This window comes from Phasianus colchicus, chromosome 34 (genome assembly GCF_987193195.1).
Source record: "Phasianus colchicus chromosome 34, bPhaCol1.hap1.1, whole genome shotgun sequence".
Lineage (NCBI taxonomy): Eukaryota > Metazoa > Chordata > Aves > Galliformes > Phasianidae > Phasianus > Phasianus colchicus.
The window spans coordinates 1,272,052-1,292,781 of NC_143469.1; the positions used below are offsets into that span (position 1 = coordinate 1,272,052).

At 62.4% G+C, this 20,730-nt stretch overlaps 1 protein-coding gene across 1 annotated transcript in view; it reads right to left on the reverse strand.

Moving 5' to 3' along the window:
* Positions 1 to 20,730, reverse strand: part of PLPPR2 (phospholipid phosphatase related 2) — a 38,745-nt gene that overhangs the window by 9,784 nt on the left and 8,231 nt on the right. The window contains 6 exon segments of the mRNA XM_090128604.1: positions 7,435 to 7,590; positions 10,448 to 10,624; positions 15,134 to 15,260; positions 15,262 to 15,403; positions 17,373 to 17,493; positions 20,398 to 20,586. Of these exon segments, the coding sequence (XP_089984730.1) occupies positions 7,435 to 7,590; positions 10,448 to 10,624; positions 15,134 to 15,260; positions 15,262 to 15,403; positions 17,373 to 17,493; positions 20,398 to 20,586 (912 nt within the window).

Below are 20,730 nucleotides of genomic sequence, written 5' to 3' on the forward strand. Positions count from 1 at the left end.
TACCCTATATCCCCCATAGATCTCCTATATCCCCTCCACATCCCCTATATCCCCCCATATCCCCTATAGATCCCCTACATCCGTCCCATATCCCCTATAGATCCCCTATGTCCCCCCATATCCCCTATAGATCCCCTATACCCCTGCTATATCCCCTATAAATCCCCTATACCCCCCAGTATCCCCTATAGATCCTCTATATCCCCTATAGGTATCCTATATCTCCCATATCCCCCATAGACCCCTACATCCCTCCCATATCCCCTCTAGATCCCCTATAACCCCCCATATCTCCTCAATATGCCCTATATCCCTCTCATATCCCCTATAGATGCCCTATATCCCCCCACATCCCCTATAGATCCCCCATATCACCTATAGATCCCCTACATCCCCACGTGTCCCCCTTAGATCTCCTATATCTCCCACATCCCCTATACATCTCCTATATCCCTCCCATATCCCCTATAAATCCCCTATACCTCCCAGTATCCCCTATAGATCCCCTATATCCCTTCCACATCCCCTATATCCCCCCACATCCCATATATCCCCCCCATATCCCCTGTAGACCCCCTATATCCCCCATAGATATCCTATGTCTCCCATATCCCCTATAGACCCCTACATCCCCCCCATAACCCCCATAGATCCCCCCATATCCCCTATAGATCCCCCATAGATCCCCTATAGACCCCCATATCCCCCCCATCCCCCATAGCTCCCCCATAGACCCCACCCCCCCCCATCCCCTATAGATCCCCACAGATCCCCCACATCCCCCATAAATCCCCCATAGATCCCCTATAGATCCCCCATAGATCCCCTATAGACCCCACACCCCCCCATCCCCTATAGATCCCCTATAGATCCCCTATAGGCCCCACACACCCCCATCCCCCATAGATCCCCCATAGATCCCCTATAGATCCCCCCCATCCCCCATAGATCCCCCATAGATCCCCTATGGATCCCCCATAGATCCCCTATAGACCCCACACACCCCATCCCCTATAGATCCCCTATAGATCCCCTATAGGCCCCACACACCCCCATCCCCCATAGATCCCCCATAGATCCCCTATAGATCTCCCACATCCCCCATAGATCCCCCATAGATCCCCTACAGACCCCCTATCCCCTATAGATCCCCTATAGATCCCCCCATCCCCCATAGATCCCCTATAGATCCCCATAGACCCCCCCATCCCCCACAGATCCCCCACAGATCCCCCACAGATCCCCTATAGACCCCCCATCCCCCATAGATCCCTTATAGACCCCACACCCCCCCATCCCCCATAGATCCCCCATAGATCCCCCCCATCCCCCATAGATCCCTCATAGATCCCCTATAGACCCCCCATCCCCCATAGATCCCCCATAGATCCCCCATAGATCCCCCCCATCCCCCACAGATCCCCCACAGATCCCCTATAGACCCCCCCATTCCCCATAGATCCCCCATAGATCCCCCATAGATCCCCCATAGATCCCCCACATCCCCCATAGATCCCCTATAGATCCCCATAGATCCCCCCATCCCCCATAGATCCCCCATAGATCCCCCATAGATCCCCTATGGATCCCCATAGATCCCCCATAGATCCCCCATAGATCCCCTATAGACCCCCCATCCCCCATAGATCCCCCATAGATCCCCCATAGATCCCCTATGGATCCCCATAGATCCCCCATAGATCCCCCCATCCCCCATAGATCCCCCATAGATCCCCTATGGATCCCCATAGATCCCCCATAGATCCCCCATAGATCCACACCACACACCTCTCACTCAATCTCTTTATTCCCCCCCCTCCCCAAATTCCCCCCCCCCAACGCGGGCTCTGCCCCCCCCCCAATATTCAGGCCGTGGGTTTTTGTGGGTTTTTTTTTTTTGAGGGGGGGGGGGGGGGGCGGCTGCGACCCCTCCCCAAAATCCCAAATCCGGGGGGGGGGCACTCAGGTGACGGCGGGGAACTCAGCGCGGCGGGGCTGGGGAGAGAGGGGATGCAGGGAGCTGTAGGGGATCTATAGGGGATATGGGGGGATATAGGGGATCTATAGGGGATCTGTAGGGGATCTATAGGGGATGTGGAGCGGATATAAGGGAGCTATAGGGGATATGGGGGAATATAGGGGATCTATAGGGGATATGGGGGGATATAGGGGATCTATAGGGGATCTATAGGGGATGTGGGGGGATATAGGGGATCTGTAGGGGATCTATAGGGGATCTATAGGGGATATAAGGGAGCTATAGGGGATATGGGAGGATATAAGCGATCTATAGGGGATATGGGGGGATATAGGGGATCTGTAGGGGATCTGTAGGGGATCTATAGGGGATGTGGAGCGGATATAAGGGAGCTATAGGGGATATGGGGGGATATAGGGGATCTATAGGGGATCTATAGGGGATGTGGGGGGATATAGGGGATCTGTAGGGGATCTATAGGGGATCTATAGGGGATATAAGGGAGCTATAGGGGATATGGGAGGATATAAGCGATCTATAGGGGATATGGGGGGATATAGGGGATCTGTAGGGGATCTGTAGGGGATCTATAGGGGATGTGGAGCGGATATAAGGGAGCTATAGGGGATATGGGGGGATATAGGGGATCTATAGGGGATCTATAGGGGATGTGGGGGGATATAGGGGATCTATAGGGGATCTGTAGGGGATCTATAGGGGATATAAGGGAGCTATAGGGGATATGGGGGGATATAGGGGATCTATAGGGGATCTATAGGGGATGTGAGGGGATATAGGGGATCTGTAGGGGATCTATAGGCGATCTTTAGGGGATCTATAGGGGATATAAGGGAGCTATAGGGGATATGGGGGGATATAGGGGATCTATAGGGGATCTATAGGGGATGTGAGGGGATGAAGGGGATCTATAGGGGATCTGTAGGGGATCTATAGGGGATGAGGAGGGGATATAAGGGAGCTATAGGGGATATGGGGGGATATAGGGGATCTATAGGGGATCTATAGGGGATCTATAGGGGATGTGGGGGGATATAGGGGATCTATAGGGGATCTGTAGGGGATCTATAGGGGATATAAGGGAGCTATAGGGGATATGGGGGGATATAGGGGATCTATAGGGGATCTATAGGGGATCTATAGGGGATGTGAGGGGATATAGGGGATCTGCAGGGGATCTATAGGGGATTTGTTGGGGATGTGGGGGGATATAGGGGATCTGTAGGGGATCTGTAGGGGATCTGTAGGGGATGCGGGCGGATATAGGGGATCTGTAGGGGATCTATAGGGGATGTGAGGGGATATAGGGGATCTGTAGGGGATCTATAGGGGATTTGTTGGGGATGTGGGGGGATATAGGGGAGCTGTAGGGGATCTATAGGGGATCTATAGGGGATGTAGGGGGATATAGGGGATCTATAGGGGATGTGGAGAGGATATAGGGGATCTATAGGGGATATGGGGGGATACAGGGGATCTGTAGGGGATCTATAGGGGATTTGTTGGGGATGTGGGGGGATATAGGGGATCTGTAGGGGATCTATAGGGGATCTATAGGGGATATGGGGGGATACAGAGGATCTGTAGGGGATCTGTAGGGGATCTATAGCGGATGTGGGGGATGTAGACTATTTATAGGGGATATGGGGGATATAGGGGATCTCTAGGGGATATGGGAGGGATATAGGGGATTTATAGGGGATGTGAAGGGATATAGGGGATCTATAGGGGATGTGAGGGGATATAGGGGATCTAGAGGGGATATGGGGGGATATAGGGAATCTATAGGGGATATGGGGGACATAGGGTATCTATAGGGGAAACGGGAGGGATATAAGGGATCTATAGGGGATATTGAGGGGTATAGGAGATCTATAGGGGGTATGGAGGGAATATAGGGAATCTGGGGATGTGGGGCGGATATAGGGGATCTATAGGGGATATGAGGGGATATAGGGGATCTGTAGGGAATGTGGGGGGATTTAGGGCATCTGTAAGGGATCTATAGGGGATCTATAGGGGATTTGGGGAGAATAGAGGGGATCTAGAAAGGATGTGGGGGGATACAGGGGATCTACAGGGAATACGGGGGGATTTGGGTATCTATAGGGGATCTATAGGGGGAATACACGGAATCTATAGGGATATAGGGAATATAGGGGATATACGGGATCGGTAGGGGATGTGGGGGATATAGAAGATCCCATTGGGGATCTATAGGGGATCTATAGGGGATCTATAGGGATATAGGGAATATAGGGGATATAGGGGATCGATAGGGGATATGGGGGACATAGGGGATCTATAGGGCCTATGGGGGGATATAGGGGATCTACAGGGGATGTGGGGGGATGGAGGAGATCTATAGGGGATCTATAGGGGATATGAGGGGAAATAGGGGATCTATAGGGGATGGGGGGGATACAGGGGATCTGTAGGGGATTTGGGGGGATATAGGGGATCTATAGGGGACGGGGGGGGATATAGGGGATTTATAGGGTATGGGGGGGGATAGAGGGGGTCTATAGGGGATCTATAGGGGACGGGGGGTATCTAGGAACCGTGGGTCACTACATAGGGGACATATGGGGCCATACAGGGACACGTATGGGGTCCACGTGGACATATGGGGACATGGGGGGGGGGGGACACATAGCAACCTTCCCCCCCCCCCTTCGTGCCTTCCTCAGCCCCCCCACAGAGTTCAGAACCACCCTATAGGGTCTGGGTGCCCCCCCCCCCAAGATCAGAGGCACCCCACCCCATTACCCCCTATGGGGTTCAGGACCCCCCCCTTCATGCCCCCCCCATAAATGACCCCCACCCTATTACTTCTATGGGGTTCAGGACCCCCCCTTACGCCCCCCCCCCATAAGTGACCCCCACCCTATTACTTCTATGGGGTTCAGGACCCCCCCGCGTCCCCCCCATAGGGTCTGAGTGCCCCCCCCCCATAAATGACCCCCACCCCATTACCCCCTATGGGGTTCAGGACCCCCCCTTCATGCCCCCCCCATAAATGACCCCCATCCTATTACCCCTATGGGGGCTCAGGACCCCCCTCAATCCCCCCCCCCCATAAATGACCCCCACCCTATTACTTCTATGGGGTTCAGGACCCCCCCCATGTCCCCCCCCCATAAGTGACCCCCACCCCATTACCTTATGGGGGCTCAGAACCCCCCCTCAACCCCCCCATAGGGTCTGAGTGCTCCCCCCATAAATGACCCCCACCCCATTACCGCTATAGGGTTCAGGACCCCCCCCCATATCCCCCCCCCATAAATGACCCCCACCCCATTACCCCCTATAGGGTTCAGGACCCCCCCCTTCATGCCCCCCCCATAAATGACCCCCACCCTATTACCCCTATGGGGGCTCAGGACCCCCCCTTAACCCCCCCCCCATAAGTGACCCCCACCCTATTACTTTTATGGGGTTCAGGACCCTCCCCCCATGTCCCCCCCCCCCAAGTGACCCCCACCCCATTACCTTATGGGGGCTCAGAACCCCCCCAAAACCCCCCCATAGGGTCTGAGTGCCCCCCCCATAAATGACCCCCACCCCATTACCCCCTATGGGGGCTCAGGACTCCCCCTTAACCCCCCCCCCATAAGTGACCCCCACCCCATTAACCCTATGGGGTTCAGGACCCCCCCGCGTCCCCCCCATAGGGTCTGAGTGCCCCCCCCCCATAAATGACCCCCACCCCATTACCCCCTATAGGGTTCAGGACCCCCCCCTCATGCCCCCCCCCTATAAATGACCCCCACCCCATTACCCCCTATAGGGTTCAGGACCCCCCCCCTTCACGCCCCCCCCATAAATGACCCCCACCCCATTAATCCTATGGGGTTCAGGACCCCCCCGCGTCCCCCCCATAGGGTCTGAGTGCCCCCCCCCCATAAATGACCCCCACCCCATTACCCCCTATAGGGTTCAGGACCCCCCCCCTTCACGCCCCCCCCATAAATGACCCCCACCCCATTAATCCTATGGGGTTCAGGACCCCCCCGCGTCCCCCCCATAGGGTCTGAGTGCCCCCCCCCCATAAATGACCCCCACCCCATTACCCCCTATAGGGTTCAGGACCCCCTCCCATATCCCCCCCCCATAAATGACCCCCACCCCATTACCGCTATAGGGTTCAGGACCCCCCCCTTATGCCGCCACCCCCCCAAATTGACCCCCACCCTATTCCTTCTATGGGGTTCAGGACCCCCCCCCACATCCCCCCCATAGGGTCTGAGTGCCCCCCCCATTCATGCCCCCCCCCATAAATGACCCCCACCCTATTCCTTCTATGGTGTTCAGGACCCCCCCTCACATCCCCCCCCCCCCATAAATGACCCCCACCCCATTACCCCCTATGGGGTTCAGGACCCCCCCACGTCGCCCCCATAGGGTCTGAGTGCCCCCCCCATAAATGACCCCCACCCCATTACCCCCTATAGGGTTCAGGACCCCCTCCCATATCCCCCCCCCATAAATGACCCCCACCCCATTACCGCTATAGGGTTCAGGACCCCCCCCTTATGCCGCCACCCCCCCAAATTGACCCCCACCCTATTCCTTCTATGGGGTTCAGGACCCCCCCCCACATCCCCCCCATAGGGTCTGAGTGCCCCCCCCATTCATGCCCCCCCCCATAAATGACCCCCACCCTATTCCTTCTATGGTGTTCAGGACCCCCCCTCACATCCCCCCCCCCCCATAAATGACCCCCACCCCATTACCCCCTATGGGGTTCAGGACCCCCCCACGTCGCCCCCATAGGGTCTGAGTGCCCCCCCCATAAATGACCCCCACCCCATTACCCCCTATAGGGTTCAGGACCCCCCCTTCACGCCCCCCCCCCCCCCCATAAATGACCCCCACCCCATTACCCCCTATAGGGTTCATGACCCCCCCCTCATGCCCCCCCCCTATAAATGACCCCCACCCCATTAATCCTATGGGGTTCAGGACCCCCCCGCGTCCCCCCCATAGGGTCTGAGTGCCCCCCCCCATAAATGACCCCCACCCCATTACCCCCTATAGGGTTCAGGACCCCCCCCTCATGCCCCCCCCATAAATGACCCCCATCCTATTACTTTTATGGGGTTCAGGACCCTCCCCCCATGTCCCCCCCCCCTAAGTGACCCCCACCCCATTACCTTATGGGGGCTCAGAACCCCCCCTCAACCCCCCCATAGGGTCTGAGTGCCCCCCCCATAAATGACCCCCACCCCATTACCGCTATAGGGTTCAGGACCCCCCCCTTATGCCCCCCCCCCCCCCCATAAATGACCCCCACCCCATTCCTTCTATGGGGTTCAGGACCCCCCCATTATGCCCCCCCCCATAAATGACCCCCACCCCATTACCCCCTATAGGGTTCAGGACCCCCCCCCTTACGCCCCCCCCCACAAATGACCCCATCCCCCCCCCCCCCTCACCTGAGTGACGCTCAGCTCCTCCAGGGGGGGGGGTTGGGGGCGGGGCAGCTCCGGGGGGGCTCTGGGTTGCCCCCCCCCAGTTGCCCCCCCCCCAGTTGGACCCCCCCCCACCGCCCCCCCCCCTTTGCACTGGAAGTTGCCCACAACGCAGCTCACCTGTGGGGGGGGGGGGGTCCCAATATTTTAGGGGGGGGGTCCCACAAAAGGGGTGTTTTTTTTTGGGGGGGGGGGGGGTAGGAATATATGGGGGGGGTCCCTGGAATGTTTAGGGGGTTTATTGGGGGGGGGGACTGAGGTCGTGGGGGGGTTATGGGGTCAACCTTTGGGTTTTGGGGTTTGTGGGGGGGGGCTGAGGGTCTTAGGGGGGTTTATGGGGTCACTCATAGGATTTGGGGGTTTGTGGGGGGGGTCTGTGGGTTTTGGGGGGGTTATGGGGTCACCCTTTGGGTTTTGGGGTTTTTTGGGGGGGGCTGAGGGTCCTGGGGGGGTTATGGGGACACTCATGGGATTTTGGGGTTTATGGGGGGGGTCTGAGGGTTTTGGGGGGGTTATGGGGTCACCCTTTTGGTTTTGGGGTTTTATGGGGGGGGCTAAGAGTCTTGGGGGCTTTATGGGGTCACCCTGTGGGTTTTGGGGTTTTATGGGGGGGGTCTGAGGGTCCTGGGGGGGTTATGGGGTCACTCATAGGATTTGGGGGTTTGTGGGGGGGTCTGAGGGTTTTGGGGGGGTTATGGGGTCAACCTTTGGGTTTTGGGGTTTGTGGGGGGGTCTGAGCGTCCTGGGGGGGCTATGGGGTCACTCCTAGGATTTTGGGGTTTATGGGGGGGGTCTGAGGGTTTTGGGGTGGTTATGGGGTCAACCTTTGGATTTGGGGTTTGTGGGGGGGGGCTGAGGGTCCTGGGGGGGTTATGGGGTCAACCTTTGGGTTTTGGGGTTTGTGGGGGGGGGCTGAGAGTCTTGGGGGGGTTATGGGGTCATCCATTGGGTTTTGGGGTTTGTGGGGGGGTCTGAGGGTCCTGGGGGGGTTATGGGGTCAACCTTTGGGTTTTGGGGTTTGTGGGGGGGGAGGGCTGAGGGTCTTGGGGGCTATATGGGGTCACTCATAGGATTTTGGGGTTTTATGGTGGGGTCTGAGGGTTTTGGGGGGTTTATGGGGTCAACCTTTGAATATGGGGTTTGTGGGGGGGGCTGAGAGTCTTGGGGGGGTTATGGGGTCAACCTTTGGGTTTTGGGGTTTATGGGGGGGGGTCTGAGGGTCTTGGGGGGGTTATGGGGTCACTCATAGGATTTGGGGGTTTGTGGGGGGGGTCTGAGGGTTTTGGGGGGTTATGGGGTCAACCTTTGGGTTTTGGGGTTTTATGGGGGGCTTTGAGGGTCTTGGGGGGGTTATGGGGTCACCCTTTGGATTTGGGGTTTATGGGGGGGGTCTGAGGGTCCTGGGGGGGTTGTGGGGTCACCCATAGGATTTGGGGGTTTGTGGGGGGGGGTCTGAGGGTTTTGGGGGGGTTATGGGGTCACCCTTTTGGTTTTGGGGTTTGTGGGGGGGTCTGAGGGTCCTGGGGGGGTTATGGGGTCAACCTTTGGGTTTTGGGGTTTTTGGGGGGGGGCTGAGGGTCCTGGGGGGGTTGTGGGGTCACTCATAGGATTTGGGGGTCTGTGGGGGGTGGTCTGAGGGTTTTGGGTGGGTTATGGGGTCATCAATTGGGTTTTGGGGTTTGTGGGGGGGGGGCTGAGGGTCTTGGGGGCTTTATGGGGTCACTCATAGGATTTTGGGGTTTTATGGGGGGGTCTGAGGGTTTTGGGGGGGTTATGGGGTCAACCTTTGAATATGGGGTTTGTGGGGGGGGCTGAGAGCCTTGGGGGGGTTATGGGGTCAACCTTTGGGTTTTGGGGTTTATGGGGGGGAGTTGAGGGTCTTGGGGGCTTATGGGGTCACTCATAGGATTTGGGGGTTTGTGGGGGGGGGTCTGAGGGTTTTGGGGTGTTATGGGTTCAACCTTTGGGTTTGGGGGTTTTAAGGGGGGGTTTGAGGGTCCTGGGGGGGTTATGGGGTCACTCATAGGATTTTGGGGTTTTATGGGGGGGTCTGAGGGTTTTGGGGGGGTTATGGGGTCAACCTTTGGGTTTTGGGGTTTATGGGGGGGGTCTGAGGGTTTTGGGGGGGTTATGGGATCACCCAGTGGATTTGGGGCTTATGGGGGGGGTCCTGGGGGGGTTATGGGGTCACCCCTTGGATTTGGGGTTTGTGGGGGGGGGCTGAGGGTCCTGGGGGGGTTATGGGGTCAGCCTTTAGATTTGGGGGAATTATGGGGTCACCCACTGGATTTGGGGTTTATGGGGGGGTCTCAGGTTCCTGGGGGGGTTATGGGGTCACTCCTAGGATTTGGGTGTTTATGGGGGGGTCTGAGGGTTTTGGGGGGTTATGGGGTCACTCAGTGGATTTTGGGGTTTATGGGGGGGGGGGGCTGAGGGTCCTGGGGGGGTTATGGGGTCACCCTTTGGGTTTTGGGGTTTGTGGGGGGGGTCTGAGGGTCCTGGGGGGGTTATGGAGTCACCCTTTGGATTTGGGGTTTATGGGGGGGGTCTGAGGTTCCTGGGGGGGCTATGGGGTAACTCATTGGATTTGGGGTTTATGGGGGGGGTCTAAGTCTCCCGGGGGGTTTATGGGGTCAGCCTTTAGATCTGGGTGTTTATGGGGGGGTCTCAGGTTCCTGGGGGGTTTATGGGGTCACTCCTAGGATTTGGGGGTTTATGGGGGGGTCTGAGGGTCTTGGGGGGGGTTTATGGTGTCACCCATTGGATATTTGTGTTTATTTGGGGGGGGGGGGTTGGGTTCCCCCCTGACCTTTTGGGATCACCGCATTATGGGGGGGGGGGGGGCATCGCTCTTTGCCTTCAGGGCGTTGGAAGTTCGAATTGGGGGGGGGGTTTTCTTTTGGGGGGGGGGGGCGGGGTGAGTTGGGGGGGGTCTCTGGGGGGGGGGTTGAGTCGTGTGCCCCCCCCCCCCCCTCACCAGGAAGGCTGCGATGGCGACGCCGGTGACGAAGCCGGCCAACACGGCGTCCCAATGATTGCGGTGCTCGGCGACCCGAACGGCCCCCAATAAAAAGGGGGGGGCCACCAAACCTAAAACCGCCGCCGGTTTGGCCAAACGGGAGCCCCCCCCCCGCCAAGCCAAAGTCACGTAGAGCTGAAAGAATTATTATATGGGGGGGGGGGGGGGGGGGCACAAGGTCAGCTCTGTGCTCATACATACGCCAAGCATCACCGCCCACCCCCACAAAAGAACCCCCCCCCCCAAAAGAACCCCCCCCCCCAAAAAATCGCCCCCCAAAGAAACACCAGCCCCCCAAAACCCCCCCCAAAAGAGCACCCCCGAAAGAAACCCCCCCAAAAAAAAAACCCTCCCCCAAAAGATCCCCCCCCAAAAGAGCCTCCCCCATAACCCCCCCAAAGAAGAACCCCTCCCAAAAGACCCCCCCCAAAGAAACCCCCCCAAAAGAGCCCCCCAAAACGCCCCCCAAAGAAACACCCCCCCCAAAACCCCCCCCAAAAGAGCCCCTCCCAACCCCCCCCAAAAGAACCCCCCAAAACCCCCCCCAAGAGAACGCCCCCAAAAGAAACCCCCCCAAAACGAGCCCCCCCAAACCCCCCCCAAAGAAACACCCCCCCCAAAAGAACCCTCCCCCCAAAGAGCCCCCCCCAAAAGAGCCCCCCCCAAGAGAACCCCCAACGAAACCCCCCCCAAAAGAACCCTCCCCCCAAACCCCCCCCAAAGAAACACCCCCCCCAAAAGAACCCCCACCCCGAGAGAACCCTCCCCCAAAAGAGCCCCCCCAAAGAAACCCCCTCCCAAAAGAACCCCCCCCAAAAGAGCCCCCCCCAAGAGAACCCCTTCCAAAAAAGCCCCCCCCAAAGAAACCCCCCCAAAAGAGCCCCCAAAAATGCCCCCCAAAGAAACACCCCCCCCAAAAGAGCCCCCCCAAAAGAACCCCCCCCAAAAAACCATCCCCCAAAGAAACACCTGCCCCCCAAAACCCCCCCCAAAAGAGCCCCCCCCAAAAGAACCCCCCCAAAAGAGCCCCCCCAAAAAGAACCCCCCCCAAAGAAACACCCCCCCCCAAAAAAACCCCACCCAACTGCCCCAAATCTCCTCTACGTGCCCCCAAATGCCCCCCCCCAAATCCTCCCGCCCCCAAGTGACCCCGCTGTTCTCAACGCCCCCCCCCCATCGCCCCCCCCATCACCCTAAAGCCCCCCCCCACCAACCCCCCCCGCTGCACATTTCCTCCCCCCACCCCCCCCCCACCCCCCATTGACCTCAATACGCCCCCACCCATCACCCCCCCCCCCGTCGCCCCCCACCCCAAATCCCCCCCCCGGTCCCCCCCCCATTTCTTCCCCCCCCCCCCCCCATTACCCCCCCAAACCCCTCACTTCCCCCACACCCCCAACCCCCCCATTGCCCCCCACCCCCAACCCCCCATTTCCTCCACCCCCCCACCCCCCCTCAAAGCCCCAACCCCCCCCATCGCCCCCCACCCCTCAAACCTCCACCCCAAACTGCCCCCCCCCGACCCCCCTACTTCCTCCACCCTCCCACCCCCAATTGCCCCCCCCCAAAACTCCCACCCCCCACTTCCCCCATAGCCCTCCATAACCCAGCCCCCCCCATCGCCCCCCCCAACCCCCCTCACCCCCCCATTGCCCCCCACCCCCCTATTTCCCCCATAACCCTCCACCCCCAACCCCCCCCACCCCCCCAAGACCCCCAACTCCCCCATTGCCCCCCCCAAATTCCTCCACCCCCCCAAACCCCCCCAACCCCCTTTGCCCCCCCACCCCCCCAATTTCCTGCAGCCCCCCAACCCCCCCAACCCCCCTTACGCCCCCATTGCCCCCCCCCATTTCCCCCATAACCCTCCACCCCCAATCCCCCCCCACCCCCAAGACCCCCAACCCCCCATTGCCCCCCCCCAATTTCCTCCACCCCCCCAACCCCCCAAGTCCCCCCATTGCCCCCCACCCCCACAAGACCCTCACCCCCCCATTTCCCCCATAGCCCTCCATACCCCAATCCCCCCCCCAACCCCCCCATTTCCTCCACCCCCCCAATTCCCCCCCAACTGCCCTCAACCCCCATTGCCCCCCACCCCCCCCAAGACCCCCAACCCTCCATTGCCCCCCCCCCAATTTCCCCCACCCCCCAATCGCCCCCAACCCCCCTCACCCCCCCATTGCCCCCCACCCCCCCACTACCCCCATAGCTCTCCCTACCCCAATCCCCCCCCACCCCCCCAAGACCCCCAAATTCCTCCACCCCTGCAAACCCCCCCAACCCCCCATTGCCCCCCCACCCCCCCAATTTCCTGCAGCCCCCCAATTCCCCCCCAACCCCCCTCACCCCCCCATTGTCCCCCACCCCCCCATTTCCCCCATAACCCTCCACCCCCAACCCCCCCCCAAGACCCCCAACCCCCCCATTGCCCCCCACCCCCCCATTTCCCCCACACCCCTCCATATCCCAATCCCCCCCCACCCCCCATTCACCCCCCCATCTCCCCACACCCCCAACCCCCCCAACCCCCCCATTGCCCCCCCACCCTCCCACCCCCCCAATTTCCACCACCCCCCCAATCCCCCCCAACCCCCCTCACCCCCCATTGCCCCCCACCCCCCTATTTCCCCCATAACCCTCCACCCCCAATCCCCCCCCACCCCCCCAACCCCCCCAACCCCCCTCACCCCCCAAATTCCTCCACCCCCCCAAACCCCCTCAAGCCCCCCAACCCCCCTTTGCCCCCCCACCCCCCCAATTTCCTGCAGCCTCCCAATTCCCCCCCAACCCCCCCCACCCCCCCCATATCCCAATCCCCCCCCAAGACCCCCAACCCCCCATTGCCCCCCCCAATTTCCTCCACCCCCCCAACCCCCATCACCCCCCCATTGCCCCCCACCCCCTCATTTCCCCCATAGCCCTCCCTACCCCAATCCCCCCCCTACCCCCCTCACCCCCCCAAGTTCCTCCACCCCCCCAAACCCCCCCAAGCCCCCCAACCCCCCCATTGCCCCCCCCCAATTTCCCCCACCCCCCCAATCCCCCCAACCCCCCTCACACCCCCATTGCCCCCCACCCCTCCATACCCCAATCCCCCCCCAACCCCCCCAATTTCCTCTACCCCCCAACCCCCCCATTGGCCCCCCACCCTCCCACCCCCCCATTTCCTCCACCCCCCCAATTCCCCCCCAACTGCCCTCAACCCCCATTGCCCCCCACCCCCCCAAGACCCCCAACCCTCCATTGCCCCCCCCCAATTTCCCCCACCCCCCAATCGCCCCCAACCCCCCTCACCCCCCCATTGCCCCCCACCCCCCCACTTCCCCCATAGCTCTCCCTACCCCAATCCCCCCCCACCCCCCCAAGACCCCCAAATTCCTCCACCCCCGCAAACCCCCCCAACCCCCCATTGCCCCCCCACCCCCCCAATTTCCTGCAGCCCCCCAATTCCCCCCCAACCCCCCTCACCCCCCCATTGTCCCCCACCCCCCATTTCCCCCATAACCCTCCACCCCCAATCCCGCCCCCCAAGACCCCCAACCCCCCCATTGCCCCCCAACCCCCCCAATTTCCTCCACCCCCCCACCCACCCAACCCCCCTCACCCCCCCATTGCCCCCCACCCCCCATTTCCCCCACACCCCTCCATATCCCAATCCCCCCCCACCCCCCATTGCCACCCCCATCTCCCCACCCACCCAACCCCCCCAATGCCCCCATTGCCCCCCCACCCTCCCACTCCCTCAATTTCCCCCACCCCCCCAAACCCCCCCAACCCCCATCACCCCCCATTGCCCCCCACCCCCCCATAACCCTCCACCTCCAATTCCCCCCCACCCGACCCCCAACCCCCCATTGCCCCCCCCCAATTTCCTCACCCCCCCAACCCCCCAAGCCCCCCACCCCCCCATTCCCCCCATAGCCCTCCACCCCCCAATCCCCCCCCCACCCCCCATTGCCCCCCCCATCTCCCCACCCCCCCAACCCCCCCAATCCCCCCATTGCCCCCCCACCTTCCCACCCCCCCAAACCCCCCCAACCCCCCTCACCCCCCCATTGCCCCCCACCCCCCCAAGACCCCCAACCCCCCATTGCCCCCCCCCAATTTCCCCCACCCCCCCAACCCCCCTCACCCCCCAAATTCCTCCACCCTCCCAAACCCCTCCAAGCCCCCCAACCCCCTTTGCCCCCCCACCCCCCCAATTTCCTGCAGCCCCCCAACCCCCCCAACCCCCCCATTGCCCCCCCCATTTCCCCCATAACCCTCCACCCCCAACCCCCCATTGCCCCCCCCAATTTCCTCCACCCCCCCAAACCCCCAAGTCCCCCCATTGCCCCCCACCCCCCCAAGACCCCCAACCCCCCATTGCCCCCCCCCAATTTCCTCCACCCCCCAAGCCCCCCCAACCCCCCTCACCCCCCTCACCCCCCCATTGCCCCCCACCCCCCCACTTCCCCCATAGCCCTCCCTACCCCAATCCCCCCCCTCCCCCGCAAGACCCCCAAACCCCCCATTGCCCCCCCCAATCCCCCTCACCCCCCCATTGCCCCCCACCCCCCCATTCCCCCCATAGCCCTCCACACCCCAATCCCCCCCCCACCCCCCACTGCCCCCCCCCCCCCCCACGCCCCCCCCCCTCACCGCAGCATAAGCCCCCCCGTAAGCCCCCAACGCCGCTTCTTTGCATGGGAAAGCTCTCCTCGCCGCAGCCACCAAGGGGGGGTCTCCGGCACACGTGGCCCCCCCAGGTGGTACAAAATGAGGGGGGGCGGCTGGCCGGGGGGGGGGAACAACCCAATGCTGTATAATTGGGGCGACACACAGCCAAAAAATGGGGGGCGGGGGTCCCGGTCACCACCTGCCCTGCGTTGGCGAAGATGGCGGTGGCCAAAAGGCCGAAGGAGAAGACGCCTGGGGGGGGGTTATAAAGGGGGGGGGGGTCATAGGTTGGAGGGTTGGGGGGGGGGCAGCGTGACCCCCCCCCCCCCCCAAATTCCCCCCCATAGACGCAGCTGAGAACCTCGTGGAGTTGGAAAATGCCTCCTGAGTCATCTGAGCCCCCCCCCCCCCACAGCCCACCTGACCCCCCCACGGTCCCCCCACAGTCATCTGACCCCCCCACAACCATCTGACCCCCCCACAGCCCATCTGACCCCCCCACAACCATCTGACCCCCTCCATGGCCCACCTGACCCCCCCACAACCCCCCCACAATCATCTGACCCCCCCACAACCATCGTACCCCCCCCATAACCTGATCTGACCCCCCCATAACTACATCTGACCCCCCATAGCCCACCTGACCCCCCCACATCCCTGACCCCCCCACATCTTCCTGACCCCCCCACAATCATCTGACCCCCCCCTATAGCCCACCTGACCCCCCCAAACACTTCCTGACCCCCCCACAACCACCTGACCCCCCCCAGCCCACCTGACCCCCCCACAACCATGACCCCCCCCACACACTTCCTGACCCTCCCCAACCATCTGACCCCCCCACAGCCCACCTGACCCCCCCATATTTTCCAGACCCCCCCCAAAATAATTTGCCCCCCCATAACCCCATCTGACCCCCCCATAGCTCACCTGACCCCCCCACATCTTCCTGACCCCCCCCACAACCATCTGACCCCCCCATAACCACATCTGACCCCCCCACATTCCTGCCCCCTCCCACAACCCCCAGCCCCTCCCATCACCCCACCTGCCCCCCCCACAATCCCATCTGACCCCCCCATATCCCACCTGACCCCCCCAAACACTTCCTGACCCCCCCACAATCATCTGACCCCCCCACAACCCCCTGCCCCCCCCATAACCTGGTCTGACCCCCCCATACCCCATCCGACCCCCCCACATCCCCCTGACCCCCCCACAATCATCTGACCCCCCCCCAAACCCACATGAGCCCCCCACAATCACCTGACCCCCCCCTCATCAACCAGCCCCCCCCCACATCCCCCTGACCCCCCCATCTTCCTGACCCCCCCACAATCATCTGACCCCCCCATAACCCCATCTGACCCCCCCACATTCCTGACCCCCCCATAACTCCACCTGACCCCCCCTCACCAACCAGCCCCCCCCCACATCCCCCAGACCCCCCCATCTTCCTGACCCCCCCCCAATAATCTGCCCCCCCCATAACCCCATCTGACCCCCCCACATCCCTGACCCCCCCCCCACATCTTCCTGACCCCCCCATAACCACATCTGACCCCCCCACATTCCTGCCCCCCCCAACCCCCTGCCCCCCCCAAAACCCCACCTGACCCCCCCACAATCACCTGACCCCCCCCTCACCAACCAGCCCCCCCCCACATCCCCCTGACCCCCCCCATCTTCCTGACCCCCCCACAATCATCTGACCCCCCCATAACCCCATCTGACCCCCCCACATCCCTGACCCCCCCCCCACATCTTCCTGACCCCCCCATAACCACATCTGACCCCCCCACATTCCTGACCCCCCCATAGCCCACCTGACCCCCCCAAACTCTTCCTGACCCCCCCACAATCATCTGACCCCCCCATAACCACATCTGACCCCCCCACATTCCTGCCCCCCCCCACAACCTCCTGCCCCCCCCATAACCCCACCTGACCCCCCCACATCCCCCTGACCCCCCCACAGTCATCTGACCCCCCCCCACATCCCCCAGACCCCCCCATCTTCCTGCCCCCCCCCCATAATCTGCCCCCCCCATAAGCCCATCTGCCCCCCCCCAAAACCCCCCCTTCCCCCCCCCCACCCCATACCAGACCCCACCCCCCCCTTCCCCAATTACCCCCTCACCCCCCCCCCAAAAAAAAATCCCCCCCCTCCCTTCATCCTCGTGCCCCCCCCCCCCCCCAAAAAAAATGCCCCCCCCCTCACCCAGGAAGCGCAGCAGCCGCCTCAATGGGGCCCCCAGGTAGCAGCACTCGCCCCATAGGATTGTGGGGTCACGGCCCCCCCGCGCCCCCCCCAGCCGCCCCGCCAGCTCCCCCACCACGATCTGCATAGGAACAGTGACATGGGGGGGGGGCAAAGACCCCCTGGGACCCCCCCCACAATTGCCTTCCCCCCCCCCCCCCCTTAGGACGCTATTAGGGTCCGCCCCCCCCCACCCTCAAAATCCATAGGGCTGCCCCCCCCCCCCCCCCAAACCCCATTATCTTTAGGGACCCCCTCCCAGGAGCCCCCCCAGCACCCATAAGACCCCCCCACGACCCCCCCAAATCCCCCCCCAACAGCACCCCCCTCAAAACCCCATAGGACCCCCCCCAAATCCCCACAACCCCCCCAAGACCCCCAACCCCCCCCCCCAACTCCCCCCCCAGGTCCTCAAACCCCTCCAAAATCCCATAACCCCCCCCCCCCCCCCAGGACCCCCCCCAGGACCCCAAACCCCCCCATGACCCCACAACCCTCCCCAAGACCCCCCCCAGGACCCCCTCAAACCCCCATAGGACCCCCCCCCCAAATCAGGACCCACCCAAAATCCCATAAAGCCCCCCCACATGACCCCCCCAGGACCACAAACCCCCCCGTGACACCCCAGGACCCCCCCCCAAATCCCCATAGGACCCCCCCAGGACCCCAAAATCCCCCCAAACCCCACAACCCCCCCCCCAGACCCCCTCAAACCCCCATAGGACCCCCCCAGATCCTGCAGACCCCCCCCAAGACCCCCCCCAAACCCCCATAGGACCCCCCCCAAGACCCCCCCAAACCCCATAGTATCCTCCCAGATCCTCCAACCCCCCCCCAGGATCCCACAACCCCCCCAAGACCCCCCCTCAAACCCCCATAGGACCCCCCCCCAGGACCCCAAAACGCCCCCAAACCCCACAGTACCCACCCCAAGACCCCCCAAACCCCCATAGGACCCTCCCAGATCCTGCAGACCCCCCCAAGACCCCCCTCAAACCCCCATAGGACCCCCCCCAAGACCCCCCCAAACCCCATAGTATCCTCCCAGATCCTCCAACCCCCCCCCAGGACCCCACAACCCCCCCAAGACCCCCCCTCAAACCCCCATAGGACCCCCCCCCAGGACCCCAAAACCCCCCCAAACCCCACAGTACCCCCCCCAAGACCCCCCCAAACCCCCATAGGACCCCCCCAGGTCCTCAAACCCCCCGTAAATCCCATAAACCCCCCATAGGGCCCCCCCAGGACCCCAAAACCCCCCCAAAACCCCCCATAAGACCCCCCATAACCCCTCCAACCCTCCCCAAGACCCCCCCAAGACCCCCCTCAAACCCCCTTAGGACCCTCCCAGATCCTCCAGCCCCCCCATAAGACCCTACAACCCCCCCCCAGACCCCCTCAAACCCCCATAGGACCCCCCCCAGGACCCCAAAACCCCCCCAAACCCCACAGTACCCACCCCAGGACCCCCCCAAACCCCCATAGGACCCTCCCAGATCCTGCAGACCCCCTCAAGACCCCCCTCAAACCCCCATAGGACCCCAAAACCCCCCCAAACCCCACAGTACCCACCCCAGGACCCCCTCAAACCCCCATAGGACCCCCCCCCAGGACCCCAAAACCCCCCCAAACCCCACAGTACCCACGCCAGGACCCCCCCAAACCCCCATAGGACCCCCCCAGATCCTGCAGACCCCCCCGAGACCCCCCTCAAACCCCCATAGGACCCCAAAACCCCCCCAAATCCCCACAGTACCCACCCCAGGACCCCCTCAAGCCCCAGAGGACCCCCCCCCAGGACCCCAAAACCCCCCCAAACCCCACAGTACCCCCCCCCAAGACCCCCCTCAAACCCCCATAGGACCCCCCCCCAGGACCCCAAAACCCCCCCAAACCCCATAGTACCCACCCCAGGACCCCCCTCAAACCCCCATAGGACCCCCCCAGGTCCTCAAACCCCCCGTAAATCCCATAAACCCCCCCATAGGACCCCCCCCAGGACCCCAAACCCGCCCCCAAACCCCATAGTACCCACCCAGATCCTCCAGCCCCCCCCCAGGACCCCACAACCCTCCAAGATCCCCCCAAACCCCCATAGGACCCCCCCCCAGGACCCCAAACCCCCCCAAACCCCACAGTACCCCCCCCAGGACCCCCCAAACCCCCATAGGACCCTCCCAGATCCTCCAGCCCCCCCATAAAACCCCACAACCCCCCCCCCAGACCCCCCCAAACCCCCATAGGACCCCCCCCCAGGACCCCTCCAAACCCCACAGTACCCCCCTCCAAGACCCCTCCAAACCCCCATAGGACCCCCCCCCAGGACCCCAAAACCCCCCCAAACCCCACAGTCCCCACCCCAGGACCCCCCCCAAACCCCCATAGGACCCCCCCAGGTCCTCAAACCCCCCGTAAATCCCATAAACCCCCCCCTTAGGACCCCCCCAGGACCCCAAACCCGCCCCCAAACCCCATAGTACCCTCCCAGATCCTCCAGCCCCCCCCCAGGACCCCACAACCCTCCAAGACCCCCCCAAACCCCCATAGGACCCCCCCCCAGGACCCCAAAACCCCCCAAACCCCACAGTACCCACCCCAGGACCCCCCCAAACCCCCATAGGACCCTCCCAGATCCTCCAGCCCCCCCATAAAACCCCACAACCCCCCCCCCAGACCCCTCCAAACCCCCATAGGACCCCCCCCCAGGACCCCAAACCCCCCCCAAACCCCATAGTACCCACCCCAGGACCCCCCCCAAACCCCCATAGGACCCCCCCAGGTCCTCAAACCCCCCGTAAATCCCATAAACCCCCCCATAGGGCCCCCCCAGGACCCCAAAAGCCCCCCAAACCCCACAGTCCCCACCCCAAGACCCCCCCAAACCCCCACAGGACCCCCCCCAGCTCCTCCAAACACCCTTTAAATCCCATAACCCCCCCCTTTCCCCCCCCCTCCAAAAGACCCCCCCCCCCAATTCCATACTCACGGTCAGGGTGGGCACGGCTGTAACCAGAGCGTAAACCAGGGCCGGGGGGGCCCGGCTGTTGGCGGGGGGGCCGGGGTAGGGGCGCCCATAAGCGGGGTCCCGACAGAAAAACCCCCCCTCGTGCACAGGGAAAGCGTCGGTGAACTCCAGCTGGTAGGCGAGAGCCGCCGTGCCCCCCAAAATGCCCAGCTGGGGGGGGGGACGAGGTGAAAAATAGGACCCCCCCCCCTTTTTTTTTGCAGTTTTGGGGGTGGGAAACACCGAAACATAATGGGAAACTCTGATATCTGCCTGGGATCCCAAAATCCCAATGGGAAACTGCAATACCCCAGT